This window comes from Peromyscus eremicus, chromosome 1 (assembly GCF_949786415.1).
Source record: "Peromyscus eremicus chromosome 1, PerEre_H2_v1, whole genome shotgun sequence".
In the NCBI taxonomy this organism is placed as follows: Eukaryota; Metazoa; Chordata; class Mammalia; order Rodentia; family Cricetidae; genus Peromyscus; species Peromyscus eremicus.
Window position 1 is genome coordinate 51,945,739 of NC_081416.1, and position 21,743 is coordinate 51,967,481.

The 21,743-nt window shown below is 45.8% G+C and overlaps 1 protein-coding gene across 4 annotated transcripts; it reads right to left on the minus strand.

Annotated features, from left to right (window-relative positions):
- Positions 1–264: 264 nt before the first annotated feature.
- Ganab (glucosidase II alpha subunit) lies at positions 265–21,601 on the minus strand. Of its 4 annotated transcripts, none has more exons than XM_059261241.1 (25): positions 21,513–21,601; positions 16,989–17,093; positions 16,725–16,833; positions 14,255–14,382; positions 10,239–10,418; positions 9,695–9,760; positions 8,687–8,756; positions 8,416–8,503; positions 8,232–8,328; positions 7,806–7,986; positions 7,147–7,300; positions 6,333–6,568; positions 6,116–6,242; positions 5,916–5,995; positions 5,544–5,687; positions 5,287–5,383; positions 4,688–4,789; positions 4,304–4,547; positions 2,779–2,843; positions 2,321–2,397; positions 2,162–2,236; positions 1,916–2,029; positions 1,687–1,799; positions 1,451–1,551; positions 265–1,329 (listed from the first exon to the last, which is right to left on the minus strand). In XM_059261241.1, exons 1-25 carry the CDS (start codon positions 21,548–21,550, stop codon positions 1,220–1,222), a joined length of 2,901 nt encoding a protein of 966 aa, XP_059117224.1. In that variant the 5' UTR covers positions 21,551–21,601; the 3' UTR covers positions 265–1,219. The 4 variants fall into 4 exon arrangements, with proteins under 4 accessions (XP_059117224.1, XP_059117232.1, XP_059117240.1 ...); XM_059261249.1 differs by having other exon boundaries at positions 8,416–8,499; positions 8,683–8,756; XM_059261257.1 differs by lacking the exon at positions 9,695–9,760.
- Positions 21,602–21,743: the final 142 nt, after the last annotated feature.

Genomic DNA, 21,743 nt, shown 5'->3' on the forward strand with positions numbered 1-21,743 from the left:
GCTATGCCACCACACTCAGCTGTTTCCACAGTGGGTCTGTGGATCAAACTCAGGTCCTTATACTTAGTGAGGCAGAGCAATTTTCTGACTACTCTACCACCTAAGACCCCTTGGTGGGTTGTTCTATAAAGTCCTGGCATCTACCAAGCTAAAGAAGCTTCATGCTTGCTCGGTTTACTAGAATTAAGCAGCTTACTCAGATTAAAATGGAGGGCCACTATCTTCTGGAGTATTTCAGTTTACAACTATAATTCAGACACCTAATTGTTATCTATGGTTTATCTTTTTATTGTTTCTCCTTTTATCAAAACCTGTCACAGTTGGGAACCCAGAGGAAGTAAAAAAAAAATTCCCACAAATATTTCTCCTGGTTCCTGAGTCCTCCCTCAACCCCCTTCCCAGGGCTTGAAGCCGTCCCTGGATACACATGATCATCTGCTCCCACCCTCAGCCTTCTTCCCAGCAATAAATACAGGGGACCGTGATTCGGTGAAACCACAACTCATTTCTCTATCTTGAGTGTCCCAAGGGGACCAGAGGGTGCAACAGAAGTTTAATGACCATCCCCTCTTAACTGTATGGAAGCTTCTCCCTCAAGGGACGGGAGAAATGCAGCAGCTCTGGAAAGAAACAGGGAAGAAAAGGTTGAGATGAGAAGGAAGAGAATATTCTCCAGCAACCTGAATCATGATCCATTCGTCCCTCACCAGGTAAGGGATGGTCCCAGTGTATCAGTGGAACTGAGAAAGGTGAGGGCTAGGAGGGCAGATCCAGGGAGGGAGGAATGAAAAGGGTGGGCAGTTGGGAAAGAAGAGAACAAGGAAGAAAACAAGGAACCCTAGAGTTCACTGTCCTCATCTTCTTCCAAGGCATCAACAGAAGAGGCATGAATAGATAGGGTCTGAGGAAAAGTCAGGGACCCTACGGAAGGTGAAGAGAAAGACAAGGCCCCTCGAGTCTTCACAAATGAGTGTGCTCCAGTTATAGCAACAGGATACTGGGAATGAGGGAGGGGCTTGGAAACACACAGAAGGAAAGACTAGTTCACATGTGGAATTCAGAGCCCTAGGACAGCCCTGTCACCCTGCCCAGATGTTGGCAGAATCTGAGTCTTGGGATTAGAAAGGTGAACTCTAAGTAGGGTCAAACTCCAAAGCAAAAGAAAAGGTAACTCAATACCACCACACCCCTCCTCCCAACTCAGAACAAGATCCTTGGGTTATCGAAGATGAATACTCCAGTCAGATGCCACGTTGACGCCAGGTTTGCGCAGTATCAACACAGAGGTCTCAGGGTCATGTTGGAAGGACAGGCGACTTTCAGGGGATCCTGTGGAAGGAAGCCAAGCACCACAGTCAGCAATAGGCTACTTCCCCATAGCAAGGTTCCAACCCGGTCAAGCCTGTTTCTGCTGCCCTCTCCCCATCCTGAGGCCAGACCTATCACTAACCTTTGGTCTGGAGCACCACAGCTGCTGGTTTTCCAGCCCCCATTATGACCACTCGCTCAATCCAGACAGGTGTCTCAAGGTGGCCTCTGGGGTCTGCTGAACTGGAGGCAATAAAAGCAAATGCCAATCGGAGAAGTTGTCAGGAAGATTGTTCAAAGCAAAGTCAAAAGATGAGAAAAGCAGAGTAAACCTGAGCACCCCTGAAGCCCAGGCCCATGTGGAGGGTACTCCATTACCTAGAGACAAGTGTGTTGCCAGAGAATGAGAATCGACGAAACAAGAACTCATGGCCAGTATGATAGTTAAATGTGTGTCCATCATCTAGGAAGAGCTCTCCTTGGGCTGTACTCTGAGCAAAAAGAAAGATGAGAAATTAAGCCAAGAGGGAGTGAAGGACACATCCCAGGGGACTGAGTTCTAGAACACAGGCAGACAGTTGAAGTAGCTCACCCACTGGAGACTCACCTGGGGACTGAGAGCAACAAAGAGAGTGATAGGATCATCTTTCATACAGTCTGAAGATCGCCGTATGCGCATCCATCGAGGCACTATTGTCCCACCACGTTGGAACACAGGGATCTAAGGCAAAAGTACTACAGTGAGGCACTACTTTAGGCCTTTCAGTATCTTCTGTTCTTGCTCTTTTGGGCACCCAAGGTTACTTGGACTTCAAATCACACACAGGGATGGCAGCTAGACAGGAATACTCACACTGCTCAAAGTTACCGGCAGGTACAGGGTCTGGGGACCATGATACTTCTGATAGCTTTGAATGTCATACCACACCTGTGGATGATAAGATATTGGATCACTTAATGCACAAGGGTTCCATTCTGTTTGCTTCTTTGCCTACAGCATTCTGTAACTTACCTCTCCTTGGCCAGGCAGATAGACTTGCACACCGTGGGCCCCAGCATCTGATACAGGGTGAACCAGCAGTGCATCCCCTAAAACATATAGGAATTAACATGGAACTGAGGGCACGAGCTGCCAGTCTAGAGAGCATTAAAGCATCTTTCTCTTACAAGTCCAGCCACAGTTCCTCCAATCTTCTTAGACCTTCACACATACATATCACACAAGTTCTTCTTTTTACGGGGAGGGATTCAAGATAGGGTTTCTCTGTGTAGCCTTGGCTTGGCCGTCATAGAACTCACTCTGTAGACCAGGCTGGCCTCGAACTCAGAAATCCACCTACCTCTGCCTCTGGAGTGCTGGAATTAAACATGCACCACTACCACCACCACCACCACCACTACCACCACTCAGTAACAAATTCTTCTTAAGCCTAAACCCAACCCACTACCAACTGTCTTCCCATTTCTTACCAAGCAGGAACTGATCCTCTATACTGAAAGTAGTCACATCCTGAGGATACTGTACCCAGAGGGGCCTAGGAAGGAAGCAAGACAGGAAAGGAAGACATTATCTTCTCAGACAGAGGTCAAAGACAATCCTCCAAGAACTAGCAATAAGAACCACACTGGGAGGCTGGGCAGTGGTGGCAGCACTCAGGAGGGAAAAGCAGGCAGATCTCTGAGTTCATGGCCAGCCTGGTCTACAGAGCAAGTTCTGAGACAGCCAAGACTACACAGGGAAAATCGGTCTAAAAAAAAACCAACAACACCACAAAACATCCAACTCGGGAGAAACCCAGGAGCTTTCAGCCAACTGACGGCTGCAGCTACACAACTCCACTTGTCTGGTCATTTTCCTTCCTGTCTCACTTCCCTAACTCCACTCCTCTCCAGTTGTTCTCTACCTTTTAGTGGGCTCCTCAAACACTTCAGTGACACCAAGCTGGCAAGGCCCTCTAGGATCAGAGAAGTGTCTTCTCCATTCACAATGCCAATCTCTCCTGCCAGTTTCTTCCCAAGGCCCACTGAATTTTTTTATTTCTGGTTTGTTTTACTTCAGAATTTTGGCACCTGCAGTGTCCTTTCCATGGAATGTTCTTCCTTGGGATGACAAACATCTGTCTCACTCATTGTACAAGCTCATCTGAACATGGCCGTTTTCTCAAGAAGGCCCTTTATGACCACCTAATCCTATCACCCCGTTTTACTTACTTTTGTCAAATAGCATCATGCCAGCAGTTTTCTTCAGATGTTCACTTCCATCATTCTCTTAGTCCCATTAGTCTCCCCTGACTCTCTTTTTCAGACAGGGTCTTGCTATGCAGCACAAGCTGGTGTTAGACTCTCCTCCTTCCTACCATAGCTTCCTAGACCACAAGACCAGGCTTGGCTTTGCTTTTTTTTTTTTTTTTTCTCGAGACAGGGTTTCTCTGTGTAGTTTTGGTGCCTGTCCTGGATCTCAACTCTGTAGACCAGGCTGGCCTCGAACTCACAGAGATCCACCTGCCTCTGCCTCTGCCTCTGCCTCCCGAGCCACCACCGCCCCTCCCCCCCGTTTTTTCCCAGTTACAACTTTTGATGGGATGGAGGGTCACATGCCATGCATGTGGTGATCAGAGAACAACTTGCAACATGTAGGAGTCAGTTTTCTCCTTCTATCATATTCTGGCGACTGAATTCAGTTCCCTATATTTGATGGCAAGTGCTTTTACCCACTGTGCCATTTCATTAGCCTATTAGCCTGTTTCTTTTCTTTTTTTTTTTCCTCTTTTTGGTGGTACTGGGGACTGACTGAAAGCATGGCCTTGTGCATACCAGGCAAGTACTCTACCACTAAATTACATCCTCAAACCTCCCTTCCACATTTCATATTCAAATCAGATCTTAGAAACAAGGCCCTGGAAAGGGAAAGAAAGAGGCACAGACACAAAAACCAGGCTTCATTAGCTCACAGCCACTTTAACTGACTCTACACAGACCCCACTGACTAATTTACCTCATGACAGGAAGCCCTTCTTGGTTAGCTTGATAGAAGAGGGTATACCAGAAGGGGAGCAAAGAGTATCGCTGGAACAAGGCATCTCGGATGGCATCTTGGTATTGAGACGTTAACAGCCATGGCTCTCGCCGCCCAGTGTCCAAGTGGGCATGAGCCCGAAAGAATGGCTGGTAGGCACCCATTTGGTACCAGCGTACAAGCAGCTCTGGTTCTGGGTTCTTGAAGAAGCCACCCACATCCGCTGGGAGAGGAGAAGGAGCAGGTTGCAAAAGGGCAAAGAAGAGGTACTGGCAGCCATCCATATAAATATTCTGTTCTTTGCTCATTCCCAAGTCCTGTGACTTTATCCCAATCAAACCCCCAAATTTCTCCTCCTCTTACCACCACAGAAGGAAAGTCCCACCAGTGCCAGGCTGAGACACATAGGGATAGAAATCTTCAAATGATCCCATTCTGCAGTATTGTCCCCTGTCCAAACAGCTCCTGGGGAAAAAAGTGAAGAGGGAAGGAGCTTGACAAAAAGAAAGGGACTCAGCCCTTAGACAGGTGTCCTCGGACAGCAGCCAGGATGCTCTGAAGATATTAAACACTACTCCTTTTTTTGGTTCTAGGAATTGAGCAAAGGCCTTGCATAAGCTAGGCAGGTACTCTCCCTCCAGCCCTATCAGAACTCTTAAATGGGGATTAGACATCCCATTCACTCTCTGGTTCCCCTCAAAGTACACAGCTAGAGGATGTAATACGCAGCTTTCCAGAGATACCATGGCTCCTCTGATCTGGCCTTTGTATTTTTTGTGTTACAGCTCTATTTTTTGCTTATTGTTTCCTTGAAACAGAGTCATACTAAGTAGCTCCAAGGGGCCTAGACTATCTAGGTAGCCCTACAACTAAAGCACTCCTGAGTCAACATTCTTAAGTGCTGGGGTTACAAGCCTTCACTTTCATGCACAGCTGCCACAACTCTATTCTCCAAGTCTTACCAAAGCGCTGGGAACCTGCGAAGAAAGCCCTACTCAGGACAAAGGGACGTTCTATGCCACCAGAGCGCTGTATTAGCCCGTCAGCAGTCGCCATGTGCTGGGGGGAGAGAGAGAGAGAGAGAGAGAGAGAGAGAGAGAGAGAGAGAGAGAGAGAGAGAGATGAACAACGGCCACCTGTCATCTGGTGAAAACTACAAAGTCCTCATGCTTAAGCGCTTTCTCCCTTTGTCTCCCAATTTCCTCTCTCAGTCCCTTACCACATATAAGCCATAGATGTTATGGATGTCCCGGTGCTCCCAGCCACCATAATGCACGGCATCCTTCAGCATGGTGACCTCAGGACCATTGAACACAGATGGTTCATTCATGTCATTCCACACGAAAAGGTTAGGAGCTGAACCCTGAGAACACAGGCACCAAGTAAAGGAAAAGAGAGGAAAAAGATGAACACTGTTAGACAAAAAGCTTCCAGAAATTTAGAACCATGCATTTTTCAGAATCCTCCAAGATGATCTTCAAGTCCCCATGAAACGTATAGGCCCAACAAAAGCAATGGTATCAAGCACAAAGGCTCAGTCATGAAGAAAAGGTAGAAAAGACTGAAGGCACAGGGACAGTGTCTTTCCTACCTCATAACTGTCAAAGCTGAACATGTTAGCCCACCAGGCCCTCATCCTTGGATTAGTGAAGTCAGGATAACTAGCTGAGCCTGAAAGAAGAAACAGCAGCTGTCAATCCCCAAAGAGGCAAAAACAAAACAAAACAAAACGAAAGAATTCTACCTCCTTGGCCTCCCAACAGTCTCCTCTTCAATTCTTGGCCTGCTTACCTGGCCAGCACCAGCCCTCATAATCAGAGCCATCTCGGGTCTTAACATACAGATCATGATTTCGAATTTCTTCGTGAACTCGGTAGCCAGAATCTACCTTGATGTGGGGGTCCACAATGGCCACCAGCTAGGGGCAAAGAATAAAAGTAGAAATGGTTGGGACTCTCATGTTTCAGTTTTACTGTGAGAAAACCAAACAGCTGCAGGCCACCCTTACCTTCCTTCTCTTGGAAGCCAAGTGCTCAAGCATATTGAGGGGCTGAGGAAAGCGGGTAGGGTCCCAAGTGAAGTATCGCTTGCCATCAGCATGTTCAATGTCCAACCATATGACATCACAGGGCATGTTGTGATCATCAAAACCCTGATCCACTTCTAAAACATCAGCCTCATCCCGGTAGTTCCAGCGGCTCTGGTGGTAGCCGAGGGAGAAGAGAGGGGGGAATGCCTGGGTCCCTGCAGGTTCATCAAAGGATGGTTTGTTTGTTTGTTTTTTAGTTTTTTGAGACAGGGTTTCTCTGTATAACAAGAGTCCTGGCTGTCCTGGAACTTGCTTTGTAGGCCAGGCTGGCCTCAAACTCACAGAGATCCTTCTGCCTCTGCCTCCTGAATTCTGGGATTAAAGGCATGCGCCACCATGCCTGGTTCTTCAAAGGATGGTTACGGGGGCTAAAGAAGTGGCTTGAGGATTAAGAGCACTTGCCGCTCTTCCAAAAGACCCAAGTTTAGGCTCAGAGCACCAACATCAAGCAGCTCCCAATCACCTGTAACTTCAGCTCCAGGTGCCCTCTTGTGGCCTCTGAGGGTGCTCACAAACACACATGGCATGCATGCACACACATACAGAAACAGAGGAGGAAGAAAAGGACAGAGTCACAAAGGGGATATCAAACCTGATTATAACGTAGAGGGAGACTAAAAGGAAGGTAGGGTAGGAAAACAGGCTGAGAGAGAATTTCTGAAAATGCACAAACCTAACTTCTCAAAAACAGAAAAATGAGGCTATTGGCTGGCAGAGTGGAAGCATCACCTACCTGTGAGACTAGCATACTGCCGGAAGACATCAAAAACTGAAGGCCCAAGCATCAGGAAAACATCAATAATGCCACTCTCTGACATCCAACGAATGTCTGTCTGTGGAGTCTCCCCAGATCCCTGCAGGTAATCCAGCATCTTCCCAAACAGCGTCTATGGAGGAGACAAATCAAAGTCAACCTTTGACTGCCAACTTGAGACAAAAGCAGCTATTTTCTCTTGAGCGTGCATACAGCTGGCTCCTAACCCTTTCTGTGTGGTCAGGGTAAATGATCACCTTCTCTAGGAGGCTTTCATGGACCACTCTCTGAAGCAGCACCATCCCTTCCACCAGACTGCCTTGCTGTTACCATTTACCACTCCTGAAGTCCTTGCCTTGTAACCCACTGATACCCGTCGTCTTCCCTGAGATTAGGACCTTTTCAATCTCAGTGAGCAACGTAACCCCTACACCCAGAGCGTCCCTACAGAATGGACAGTGAATCTTCTCAGGCTGCGAGGGCAGTGACTTCACTCACCACTGAGTACTACCTGGCAATCACTAAGGACCATCTCCCAAATAAGCTGTGCCACTAGCATTTTCACACTCACATTCCAGCATCCCTGTCTGAGGACCTGGCCGACTTTTACCCTATCTCTGCCCATACTATGCTCTTACCTTCCCAGCAGTGTTGGAGGATATATCAACCCATGTCTCAGCAGCATTAAGCCAGAAGATGCCCAAGTCTCGATGAGGGTTGTGTGCCAGGAGCATGGGCACAGACCCATAGAGAGCCATAGGGTTGTTCAGCTCATACTGGAACACATCCAAGTTGTACAGGCGGTATGGCTCACCACCCCTGGTGGTAGACAGACAGACTTAGACTAACGACTGGCCAGGCTGTGACATATGCAAATGCCACCCCACAGACATAGTTGAAAGAAGAACAGACTTGTTCCTTAAAAGAACTTTATAATCCAGAAAGGTAACCCAGATACAGGAAGGGAGTAATGCTTGTCTAGAATATGCAACTGAATGAATGAGCAAATTCCCAAGCCCTGGCTGCCTCCTTTTCAACCATCCCAGTGTGACTACTGGACTCACTCAGTGACCTTCAGTCTCAGGCTGTCTGCATGCTCGGGGATCCCGTACACATGTTCCATTCCTGGCAGAGAGAAGTCCAAACCTACAGACGTAGGTCCTGAAAGAAAAGCAAAGGGTGATTTACAGAGCTTCTGCTTGGCAAGATGTCCCTGAGCCCTTACCCAGGGCTTTCCCGGCCCCTCACCATAAGGCTTGCTGTCAGTATGAGTTTTGAATGTCTCCTCCCAGGCTCCTGGCTCATCTTTCTCAGCCTTCTCCTGGGTCTCCTCTGGCTGTTTAAAAAATAACAGAAAGTGGACTGATAGCCAATCATGCACCAGTAGTCTTTTCCCACTCTCATGTTCTAAATCTCATCCTTCAGGACAAGACTAGGCTCAATGTTCTTGTGGGCCTTTACTCAGCAGCCTCCCGGTCAACCCTCCACTCCACTCCAACCACCCACCACTTCAACTTGCCTTGTCACCATCCCCAGGTGTTGCCTCAGGCTGGGCTCCATTGCCTTCAGCTGGGTCTTTTGATTCTTGCCTGGAAGGTAGGAGAGCTGTCTGCTCCAATCCAGAGCGGGCAGGGATGAGGGGCTAATGGAAGGAGGGGTGAGGGAATAGAGAGCCAAGGGTCCAAAGGAATGAAAGCACTGGAGGAAGGGACTGAATGTTAAAGCTTGGGAAGGGACCCCAATGAGCAGAATGGGGAAAGAACTGGCAGGAAAACGTGGAGTAGATGCCAGCAGGAGTAGATGCCGGCAGGAAGTGCCTCCTATACACAGGCCCACATCAGCAGCCTCTGCTGGTGTCTACAAGAGACGGGCAGGGTGGTTCAGTAGCCTAGGTTCTAAATGCCAGTCCTGGCTCTGCTGCCGTCACAGAAAAAAATCTGACCTTTCCTCATTAGGCTTTACACAAAGGCAAGTTGGTCAAACCATAAAAAGCCTCTCCAGATACACTCTGGGACTCCAAAAGGTTTTTGCCAAAGAGAGCTTTTCTAGGTGGCACACGCCTTTAATCCCAGAACTCAGGAGGTACAGCAAGTGGATCTGGGAGTTCGAGGCCAGCCTGATCTAAAGTGAGTTCCAGGACAGCCAGGGCTACACAGAGAAACCCTGTCTCAAAACAAACAAAAAAATGAACAACAACAAAAGAATGCTTTTCAAGGGCAGCTGGCAAACAGTTCTCTCCAGGATCTCAAATGTATTCCAAGTTAGAACCCGGAACCCCAGCAAAACAGAAAACCCCTCCACCCCTGGCCAAGCAATAAGCTTCCTACATTCCTTAAGGACTTCCAGCACTCATCTCCCTCCCAGCCAGGGGAAACAGCAAACAAGAGCCCAAATGCCAAGAGTGGGGGGGAAGAACAGATGGTGAAGGGAAGGGAATGGAAAGGTCTGGGACAACTTCCCCAGAGGGCCAGAGTGAGGGGTGGGTAAGGAAGAGGAACAGATACAGTACCAGTGGCCGTGGATTTACCTAGAGAAAAGGTTCTTGATCTTATCCCACATGCTACCGAGCGTGAGACTAACTTTATCCGAGAAACTGGGGCAGGAGGAGATGAGTAGGGAAGGGGGAAGGAGGCACAAAACCAACACAAAAACAGAAACATAAAAGTGAGTTTCAGTAGACAAACTTCTGGAGATGGGGGAAAACGAAACCAAAAATAAATAAAATGAATAAATAAATAAATAAGCAAGCAAATAAATAAATAGGAAGAAAATAAACTAGGGGAATGTGATGATGTGAGAAGGGAAAGAAAGAGCAGATCCAGGCAGACCTCCCAGAGGAGGTGCCCAATGTACAGCTCAGGGACAAAAATAACTGCCTCCTGGTATGTACAGGAAAAGAGAAAATTGCAACCCAGGTCTGGTTTTTACCCTCTCTGATAAGATGGTGTCTCCCACCCTCTTGCCCCTATCTGGCTGTCCTGCACCCAATCTCTTCCCAAGAATACAAAACCAGACCCTGTAACATTTCTAGGCACTACCACAAGTTCCCTGAGTCCCCACCCTGTACTCACGGGACCCTGGGGGCCCTCTGGTGCTCAAAAGCCATAAGTCCTCGGGCATTGACACTGAGCAGAAGGCTGCGATCCTCTAGCAGGTCAAGACGGAATGGCCGTGCTGTCAAAATGATTTTGTAGGGTCCCTCAGCCACTGTTAGCTCTACACTGTTGTCATCATGGCCAGAAACTGAAAGCCTGGAAAAGAGATCAAAGGGGATATATGACTAGGCAAAAGGCCAAGAGGCTTGCTACAGGCATCAAGTTCAGGGAGAGACAAACTCATTAGAGCCTTTTTTTCTTTGAACATTTTTGGGGATTGGCAAGATGAGCCAGCAGGTGAAAATGCACGCTACCAAGGCTGATGCCCTGAGATCAGGTTCCAAAGACCTACACTGTAGAAAGAGAGAACCAATCTCCCAGCTTGTCCTCTGACCATTACACACATGCTACAGTGCATACCCATCCACACACATGCAGATATACACAAAACAATAATAACATTTCATTTTTTTTTGGTATGTTTCCATTTATACTGTGGGGACAGGTTAGCATGCACCACTGTGAGCATGTAGAGACCAAGGTAAGACATTCTGGAGTCTGTTCTCTACTTCTTTCATGTTGAGTCCAGAAGATTCAGCTTAGGTCCTTAGGCTGGGCCACAAGTGTCTTTACCTACTGAGCCATCCCACTGGCCCCAAAATAAGTAAACCTTAAGACTGAGTATGGTGGCACATATCTGTAACCCAGCATTTGGAAGGCAGAGACAAGACTGCCTCAAGTCTAAAGCCATCTTGGTCTAAAGCATGTTCCATGCCAGCCAGAGCACAGTAAGATCCTCTCAAAGAAAGTTTAAAGTAAAGACTAAAGAGACAGGTTAAGTAAAATGCTTGCAAAAAAAAAACCCTATCTTCGATCCTCAGAACCTAAGCAGGACATGGTAGGGCATGCTTGTAATCTCACTGTTAGAAGAGACAGGTGATCCTATAGGTTAGCTAGCCGGCCTAAGCTACTAGTTAAATCCCAAGCCAATGTGAAACTTTATCCCAAAAACAATTTAAAACAGGTAAAAATTAAAAAAGGGGACATCTGGCCGGTGGTGGTGCACACCTTTAATCCCAGTGCTCGGAATGCAGAGGCAGGTGGATCTCTGAGTTCTAGGCCAGCCTGGTCTACAGAGCAAGTTCCAGGATATCCAGGGCTACATAGAGAAACCCTATCTCCAAAAATAAAGAGGGAACACTATCCAAGGAACAACAGCAGTTTGTCCTCTCACCATTGCATGCATGCTACATGTGCATCTACACACACACACACACACACACACACACACACACACACACACACACTGGAGCTAGAAGAATGGCTCATCAATTAGTGCATACTGACTGTTCAATTCCCAGCACCCAGGTCAGACAGCTCACAAGCTCATCTAACTCCAGCTCCAGGAATCCTCCTGCCTGCAAGGGCACGTACACTTACACGCACATACCCATACACAGACATATATAAGTATAATAAATATATAAGTAAATAAATATTTAGGGACCTATTAGAAGAGGCACACACATCTGCTCAGTAGGCCATGGGGACATTGGGGTCAGGGAAGAGAGTTTAAAATAAAAAATATATTAGTATACATTAAGTGTAGAAAGGGACTCCATTATGACATTTCCATATAGACATATGCATTCTTTGTCAGTAGTAGTGGTGCACTCTTTTAATTCCAGCAGAATGAATTTTAATTAATTAATTAAGTTAATTAACTAATTAAGGGGGCAGAGTCAGACAGAGCTCTGAGTTTGAAGCCAGCCTGGTTTATGCAGTGGGTTCCAGGACAGCCAGAGCTACATAGTGAGACCTTGCCTCAAAACAAACAAACAAAAAATAAAACCTTAGAAGAAAACGTAAAAAATATTTATCTCCAAGAGGTAAACAAAACTTTTTTTTCTTTTCCTTCTTGGTTCATGTTTATGTCTTTGTCTGTTTAGTTTATAAGAAAGGGTTTCACTTTATAGCCTAGGCTGGCCTCTAATATTTATGTTAAAATGATTCTTCTGCCTCAGCCTCTCAAGTAGTCAGGATTATAGATGCCAACCACCAGGCCTGGATGAAACAGTTGTTGTTTTTGTAATGCTAGAGATTGAACCAGGGCCTCGTGCATACTCCACAAGTGCTCGCCCACTGAGCCACATCCACAGTCCAAGAGAGATTATTTAAACAAAGCAGTATGTGCTAACACCACAAGGTACAACACTGACTGACACAGTAACCTGAACACTAACACTAAAAATTTGTATTTCTCAAAAGATACCTTCAGGGTCATCAAGAACATTCAAAATCTGAAAAACTGTCTCAGTCCAGAGGAATCTATAGAGGTATGACAACTGAATACTGTATGGTATCTTGGCTTCAGAGCAGAAAAAGCATACTAGGTAAAACCTAAGGAAATCTAAATAAACATAAACTGGGGTTAATAGTACACTGCTACCAATTCAGTCAGGAAGACAAATTATAGTAATGTTAGCAAGCACACAAACTGTGTGTAGGGTACAAAGAAAGTCACTCCTTCAACTTTCCTATAAATCTAAAATCACTCCAAATTACAAAGTGTGTGTACATGTGCTGTAATGGATATTGAAATACTGATACTCAGCCTAGCACATGTTAAGCAAGTGTCCTACCACAGGGCTAAAAGCTCCCCAGCCCAAGTATTTTGATTTTCTTTTCTGGAATAACTTAAGCACAGGGCGTAGCAAAGTACTCTATAATTGAGTCACATCCTTAATCTCAAGCTGTTTTCTTTTAGTAAATTAAAAGGTTACAACCTGGGAAAAGGTACTCACAAGATATAAATGGTAAAGACTCAAGATTAACAAATTCTCTAAGCCAGTAAGGACAAACCACAAAAGAGATGAATGGGTATAGCTATCAGCTATTATCTCACAGAATAGTAAACCCAAAGGCAACATATAAATAGGGCCCGAGGAAAGAGCTCAGTTGGCAAAGTGCTTGTCTCACAACCATGAGGAGCAGAGTCTAATCCCCAGAATCCACATATAAATGCAGTGTGGTGGCTTCAGATTATAATCCCAATACTAGAGAAGCAGAGTCAAGTGGATGCCTGGGAATCGCTGGCCAGCCAGCCTAACCTAATTAGTGAGTTCCAGGCCAATGAGAGATAAATACTGTTCCAGGGGTTGTTCTCTGACAAACATCCACTGTACACACACTCACATAAAAGAAAACCAAACATACAAAGATGTTCTGTCTCATTAATTAATTGGGAAAGAGCAAGGTATTGTGTGGTAGGTAGCTCATGCCTTACAATACCAGTCCTCGAGAGACTGACACCACTAGCAGGATTAAGTGAGTCCAAAGCTAAGTGTGATCTACAAACTGCATTCCAGGCAGACCTGAGTTACAGAATGAGATCCTGTCTCAATTAAAAGGGAGAAGGGGGGGGGGGGGGGGCAGCAGAGACCCGTAATTTAAACATATGAATAAATATAAAGTAAATATTTGAGCAATCATATTCTAAACAACTGGGAAAAAAGAGGGGAGGAGAGCCTGTAAACAACAAAGGTGTGATCTGTGGCTTGCTTACTTCCTTTTTTTTTTTTTTTTTTTTTGGTTTTTTTTTTTTTTTTTTTGGTTTTTCAAGACAGGGTTTCTCTGTGTAGCTTTGTGCCTTTCCTGGAACTCACTTGGTAGCCCAGGCTGGCCTCGAACTCACAGAGATCCGCCTGGCTCTGCCTCCCGAGTGCTGGGATTAAAGGCGTGCGCCACCACCGCCCGGCTTGCTTACTTCCTTTTAACACCAGGACTTAGCCTAGGTCTGAGAGGAAGACAAAACAGCACCTGTTTGCTGAGTGAGCAGGAGTGAAAGAACTGAGACAAAAGAAGGAAAGAAGGGAAAGACCAGAGGAGGGGAGGTGCTAGTCAACTATTTCTCTGATGCAACAAAGTTACCAATGGCTCATCAGGAAGGACAAAGGGTGCTCAGACAGATACCCTTCTTAGGAAAAATTTACCGAGATGTGGGAGGATCAGCCACCAAAACATCTTGCACTCGGTATCTGGGCCGCCGAGGCTCTAGCTCATCGATCCTGATCCGAGTCATGTTCTTCTGAAGGCCCTGGAGCTCCAGCACAAGCAACACCTGCGCAAACAGAAAATCTGAATTTGGAGAAACAAAACAGACCACGCCATGCAAACCCTCTGAACACTTTCTCTCTGAGATGTCTCTTCTCAGCCTTTTGCCTACCACTCTGATTTAAAACTGAAATATATTTAGATTTATTTATTTTTATATGTATGAGTGGTTTGCCTGAGTGTATATGCACCATGTGCGTGCCTGGTGCCCACAGAGGTCAGAAGAAGGCAATGGTCCCTGGAACTGGAGCTGTAGATATTTTCTAAGCCACCATGTGGGTGCTGGAATTCAAATCTGGGTCCTTCTTAAGAAGAACAGGTGAAAGCCAGGACTAGTGGCACGCACTTTTAATCCCAGAACTCGGGAGGCAGAGGCAGGTGGATCTCTGAGTTCAAGGCCAGACTGGTCTACAGAGTGAGTTCCAGGATAGCCAGGACTGTTACACAGAGAAACTCAGTCTCAAAACACTAAGATAGATAAATAAATAAATAATTAACAAAACCCAAAAAAATCTAGCTGTGGTCACCCACATTTCACCACCCAACTTCACTGAAGCCTTGGTTCTCAACACACAACATGTACGTTGTCCTTTTCATGCCATCGTGGCACACTATGCCAATGAACACTGCCTAAAACACTTTGGCTCACATTGAGACTACTGTGTTATCAATTGTGGTATTTTTACTATACATACAAAGTTTTCTGCTCTTACAAAAATATGACAGCTTACATTTTAAAAGTTATCAGGTATGGTGGCACAGTCCTTAACACTTAGGAGGTAGAAGCAGGAAGATTTGCTGTGAGTTCAAGGTCAGTTAGGGATATATAATGAGACCCTGTCTTAGAATAAATAAATAAATGATTACTATATGGATTGCTGGCTTAAGTTTCGAGCTTCATTGATTTAAAAAAAAAAAAAAAAAAAGTAATGTCCAGGGCTAGAGAGATAGCTCAGTGGTTAAAAGCATTAGCTGCTCTTCCAAAGGTCCTGAGTTCAATTCCCAGCAATCACATAGTGGCTCACAACCATCAATAGTGGGATTTGATGCCCTCTTCTGGCATAAAGTCGACAGAGCACTCATATACATAAAATAAATAAATAAATCTTTGAAGAAGAAAAAAAAAAGTAATGTCCAGGACAGCCAGGGCTGCATAATGAAACCCTATCTCGAAAAATCAAAAATAAACAAACAAACAAACAAAAAGGAATGAATTGTGGCTTGGGATTAGGACAATTTCTAACAATTTTTTTTTTTTTTTTTTTTTTTTCCGAGACAGGGTTTCTCTGTGTAGCTTTGTGCCTCTCCTAGAACTCACTTGGTAGCCCAGGCTGGCCTCGAACTCACAGAGATCCGCCTGGCTCTGCCTCCCGAGTGCTGGGATTAAAGGCGTGCGCCACCACCGCCCGGCAACAATTTCTGAAGTATGGCTCTAGCCATACATCTGCCATTTTATACTAGGTAGTATTTATATGCAATGGAATTCTCAACTCTGAAAAGCCCTGAAGATGCTCTGAATACCTCAGGACCATGAATTTCAGACATGATTAAGTCTTCATATAAAGACAAACAAGCACATCATCTCATTAGAATATAACTTTGCTTTCATCTTTAAGAAACTGTAAAATTGGCCAGGCGATGGTAGGACATACCTTTAATCCCAGCACTCCAGAGGCAGAGACAGGCCAATCTCTCTAAGTCAGAGGCCAGCCTGATCTACACAGTGAGTTCTAGGTCAGTCAGGGCTACAAAGAGAAACCCTGAAACCCTGTCTGGAAACATCCACACACATTTAAAAACAAACAAACAAACAAACAAACAAACAAACAAACCATGTGTGTGCCAAGTAACTGTTTTAAAATAAATTTATAGCTTATTTAAATGTTTGACTTGCATACACACACCACTCATACACAACACTCTCTCTCTCTCCCTTTCTCTCTCTCTCCTATAAAAATTTCTTGCAAATGTAAAAAGTTTATGAAGCTTTGGCCTAAGGAACCTGAAATCAGATTTCTTCAAAATCAAAAGTCTCAGGGCCAGAGAGATGGCTCAGCTGTTAAGAGAGCTAGCTGCTCTTCCAAAGGACTTGGGTTTGAACCCAGTGCCCACATGCTGGCTCACAATGAACAATTCTCCAGTCCCAGTAGATCTAACACACTCTTCTGGTCTCCATGGGACCTACAGACACATTGTACACAGACATGAAGGCAAAACACTAATACACAGAAAAGAATAAAAAGTAAAATTCTCAACATCAGCCTGACATAAAACATTGGTTACAAGTTTCAATTTCCCAAGTTACCACCCATTTTCCCATCCCTACTACCTTATTTTGTCTTGCCTGACCTTGGTGACTTCATGGATCAGATGGACTGTGAGAGCATCAGGACCAAGCTGAAGTGTGTCCAGCAAGGCACGGTAAGGAGAAAGGCCTGGCCGAATGCTTCGCTGCCGTCTGCCAAGTACAACAGTTGGGAAGTAAGGTTAGAGGGCATCTCAATATCCTTATCTCAATAAGCCTCTACTTATCATCTCCATTCTTACACTACCCGCCTGCCACACATACTTCCCCACATACCCACTTTTCATTCACCTCTTCCAGAAACATACTTGCAAAAGGAACTTTCGTCACAGGTCTTAAAGTTGCTTCTATCCACAGCAAGGGTAATCCCCAGACAGACCCCTAAACATGTCAGTACCAAACTTAACCAAGACCTATGGGAAAAAAAGACAAGGAGAGAACAGTTAACACCTCAGTCAGGAAGAGCCTCACCTTTTTGCCATAACCCTAAAAGACAGCTCATGAAAGGCAATCACACTAAATAGGGACAAAGAGCAGAGTAGACAAAAGATGAAGTCAGTCTTGAGTCTGGCATGGTGGCACATGTCTTTAATACTAGCGCTCAGAAGGCAGAGCGTAGATCTCTGTGAGTTCGAGGTCAGCGTGGTCTACATAGCAAATCCCAGCCAGCCAGGACTATGTAATAAGAGCCTGTCTCAAAAGAATTTTTTTTTTTAAAGAAGAAAAGTTGCTGGGCACTGGTGGCCCATGCCTTTAATCCCAGGATCCTGGAGGCAGAAGCAAGAGAATCTCTAAGTTCGAGGCCAGCCTAGTCCACCGACCTAGTCCCTGGACAGCCAGGGATACACAGAGAAACCTTGTCTTGGAATGAGAGAGACAGAGACAGAGACAGAATCAGACAGACAGAGAGCGAGCAAGTCCTGAAGGGATGGCTCATTTACACCATCCCTTCAAAGGGCAGAGAGAGCAGACAAAGCACCTCTGGACTTCAAAGGCCCAAGTACTGACTGTAGTTACATCAGCCTCTCAGAGGGAAGAAGCAGTAACAGTCAATCCCAGAGGAAATGGTCATACCATGTGTGTACATCAGAGCAACAAAGCAAATTATACCTTTCGGGTTAAGGCATCAGATGGAGCTAGAGCTAGAACATCAAAAGCTATGCCCTCAGTTAGTCTGCTGGTCATGATGCCTAAGGTCCTAGCTTCCCTGGAACACTAGGCATCCACCTCCTTTGATGTTCAGTTCTGCATCTTCAAAACAGATAGCCATCATTATTTAAGTCTAAAAAGAGTAACAACTGAAAAACATACTGAGCCCTAATGAACCCAAAGGGCCTAGCTAACTGATCTATCCCTAGCTTTCAAATGACTGAAACTTTTAAAGAATCAATACCCTAGTATCACCTTCAAACACTGATTTAATTGGCCTAAAAGAGGGTCTGTTTAAGCTCTATATGGCATGATATATGCTTGTAGCCCACAGCTCCATGGGAGGCTAGAGCAGGGTTAGGAACTTTTTTTTTTGCATAGGAGACTCATCTGAGCAACAGAGTGAGAACTTATCTCAAAAATTATAATTCAATGGACAGTGGTGGCGCACAACTTTAATCCCAGCACTCAGGAGGCAGAGGCAAGGCCAGCCTGGTCTACAAAGCAAGTTCCAAAGACAGTCAGGGCTGTTACACAGAGAAAACCCTGTCTTGAAAAGAAACAAACAAAACATAACTCATAAATAAATATCCTCTAACTCTAATGAGTAACCAGGGCTCAAAACTACTTCTTTATGCCAGGCGGTGGTGGCACACCCTTTTAATCCCAGCACTCGGGAGGCAGAGCCAGGTGGATCTCTGTGAGTTCAAGACCAGCCTGGTCTACAGAGTTAGATCCAGGACAGGCACCAAAACTACAGAGAAACCCTGTCTCAAAAAAACCAAAAAAAAAAAAAAAAAAAAAAAAAAGGAAGTTAGTTTGGGGCTCTAGAGACAGCTCAGTGGGTGCTCTTCTAGAGGACCTGAGTTGGATTCCTAGACCTACATGCCAGTTCACAACCTTCAGAAATTTATTTTGGGAGATCCCCAACACCCTCTTCTGGCATCAAGCACACACATGGGGCACAGACATGCAGGCTGGCAAAAAAACCCATACATAAAAAATGACAATAAAATTTAAGTTAGCTTGAAGAATATATTCACCAACTAAACGAATCCTATATCGGGACTCTCATATTTTAGTGTCCATTTATATGTAAGCCAGGCAGTGGTGGCATACACCATTAATCCCAGCATATGGGAGGCAGAGGCAGGAGGAGCTCTGTGAGTTCAAGGCCAGCCTAGTCTACAGAGCAAGTTCCAGGACAGCCAGGGCTACACAGAGAAACCCTTGCCCTGAAAAAAGAAAAAAAAAGAAAAAAAAAAAAAAAAAAACAAGAAATAACTAGCCAAGTATGGTGGTATAGACCTATAATCCCAATATTTGGGAAGTAGAAGCAGGAAGACTAAAGTCTGAGCTATGTAAAACCCTGTCTTGAAAATAAGACAAGAAACATTTGCTACGTTTATTAAACAAACACTACCAAACCTTGGACCAGAGACTTATTTTCTTTACTTTTTTTTTTTTTTTTTTTTGGTTTTTCGAGGCAGGGTTTCTCTGTGTAGCTTTGCGCCTTTCCTGGGACTCACTTGGTAGCACAGGCTGGCCTCAAACTCACAGAGATCCGCCTGGCTCTGCCTCCCGAGTGCTGGGATTAAAGGCGTGCGCCACCACCGCCCGGCTTCTTTACTTTTTTTTAGTATTGAAGATTGAACCCAGGGTCTCACTCATGCCAGGCAAACATTGAGGTATATCCCAACTTCTAACATCAGCCTTTTAAACAAGTTCTTTCAGTGACTATGATGTAAGCAATACAGGAACATACTTAGAAGTGTCCCATGGAGATGGCAGAGGGGACTCACAAGATGGCTTGGCGGGTAAGGTACTTGCTGCCAAGTGTAATGACCTAAGCTTGATTATCCAAGACCCACATGGTGGGAGGAGAGAACCAACTCATTACTTACATGTGCATAGGCACACACACAGGCAAAATAAATGTTAAAAAAAAAAATCTTGTTTAAAAAAGGGGGAAGCCAAGCATAGTGGTGCACCTCTTTTTTTTTTTTTTAATAATACATTTTATTTTTACTTTTTTGCCTGCAAATATGTCTGTATGCGGTAATCAGATCCCCTGGAACAGGAGTTACAGATAGTTGTGAGCTGTCATGTGGGTGCTGGGCATTGAACCCAGGACCTCTGGAAGAGCAGCCAGTGCTCTTAACCACTGAGCTATTCCTCCAGCCCCCAGTGATGCACATCTTTAATCCCAGCACTTGGAAGGCAGAGGGAGGCAAATCTTTTCTGAGTTCAAGGCCAGCCTGGTCTACATAGCGAGTTCCAGGCCAGCCAACGGTAGATTGGTAATACAGAAGACATGGTTCCTCTAAGCCATGAAACCAACACAGGGCCTATCATACTCAGTTATCCAGCTTCCATACCTACTTGGAAGAAAATTACCACAAAGCAAGGTGAATGCTTTGCATTCATCAAGCCCTGTTTGATCCCCAGAACCACCAAAAGAAAATTTTGAAAAGGATCAGTTAACAAAGGAAGCCCTCTAGAAGCTGAAAATTTTGGAAGGCTGTCTGGGAGCCACCTGTAGTGAAAAAAGCCAGCTAGAAAAGTGAGAAAACACTAGGAATTGGTACACTAGGCTGAGCAGGAGTAAGTAACAGTAAAACAAGTAGAAGAAATGCTACTAGAAAAACCTAAGCACAAGGCATATATACAGCCCTGGTCCTGAGGAGTGGCTGCTACAGGAAACTGGGCGACTGTCCCTGTGCTCACCTGCCCCAAATAGAAGTAGTGAGCAGTTCAGCAGTTAAATACTCCCTGGAGCCCTATCTTCAGGTCTATAAAATAGGTTTGGGGAGATGTCCATAAGGATATGATTTCTAAAGGATATTTCCAGCTCTGACTTGTTGGCTTTAGGAATTCAGGGATGCCTTAAGCGCCCCAAACAAGGTGTTCACAAGGTAAAAGTCAGGAATGAGCTTTAAAGTAAGTCCACTTGTTTATTGGAGAGCTAAGTTTATGATTCACCCTTTTTATACTGCTGCTGACAGTACACGCCTCTTCCCAACCCATTACGTCCGTTAGGTGTACCGCGCTTTGCGGTGCTGATGTGTTTCTAAGCTTTTCTCGGTTCTAGAAAAACTCTAGAGCGCAGACCAAACCATTCGATTACATGTTGTGTTTGAGCAACATTATCCATGCAGACTGTGAACTTACTCCCTGCCCCAGCCGTGCCCACCAAACGAGCATTAACGAAACTGGTCAGGGCTGGTGAGGAGAGCAAGAAAGTAATACAGGACGACCTGGCCACCGCAGTGCTTCCAGCCTGAAAGAGGAGCAGTGTGGCAACAGGCTGCTTTATCACAGGCAGGGATGCATTTCGTCCCTCTACCTGCCTCGGCCCTGAGCACTGCAGGAAGGCGGCGGAAGCATTGACCACCGCGAGCCGCCAAGGGAGAAGGGGCGGCTGGGAGCGGCCAAGGCGGAAAAGAGCACCCAGCTTCAGCCTTTCTAAGTCACCCGGCGAGATCCAGGAGCCCCACAGACAAGGGCCGCAGCGACTCGCGAATCTGCCGCTGGAGGATGAAGCCTGAGGCCACCACCACGGGGACAAAGAGCCCTGCGAGGCCAGGAGTAGCAGGGTGACGGGAAGGCATAGAGAAAGGAGCAAATGGGGCTCGGGGGATCTAAGGGCGTCCGGGCGCGCCCCCGGGTTCCGGGCTCCTCACCGCCTCCTACGCGCCGCCACTGCCGCTACCGCCGCCATCTTGTACCGGGTTTGCTCCTTGACCCGAACCTACCCGCCCCTGCGCACGTTGAGCCACGTATCCTAATCCCCGCCCCTTCCGGCCTCTCGATTGGCCCGGCCAGAGCGCGGCCGGACGTCTATGCCATTGGCCGAGCGCGTTCTAAATTATGGATGGGGCGTGGTTTGACGTCCCGGCCTCTGCAGTCTCAGG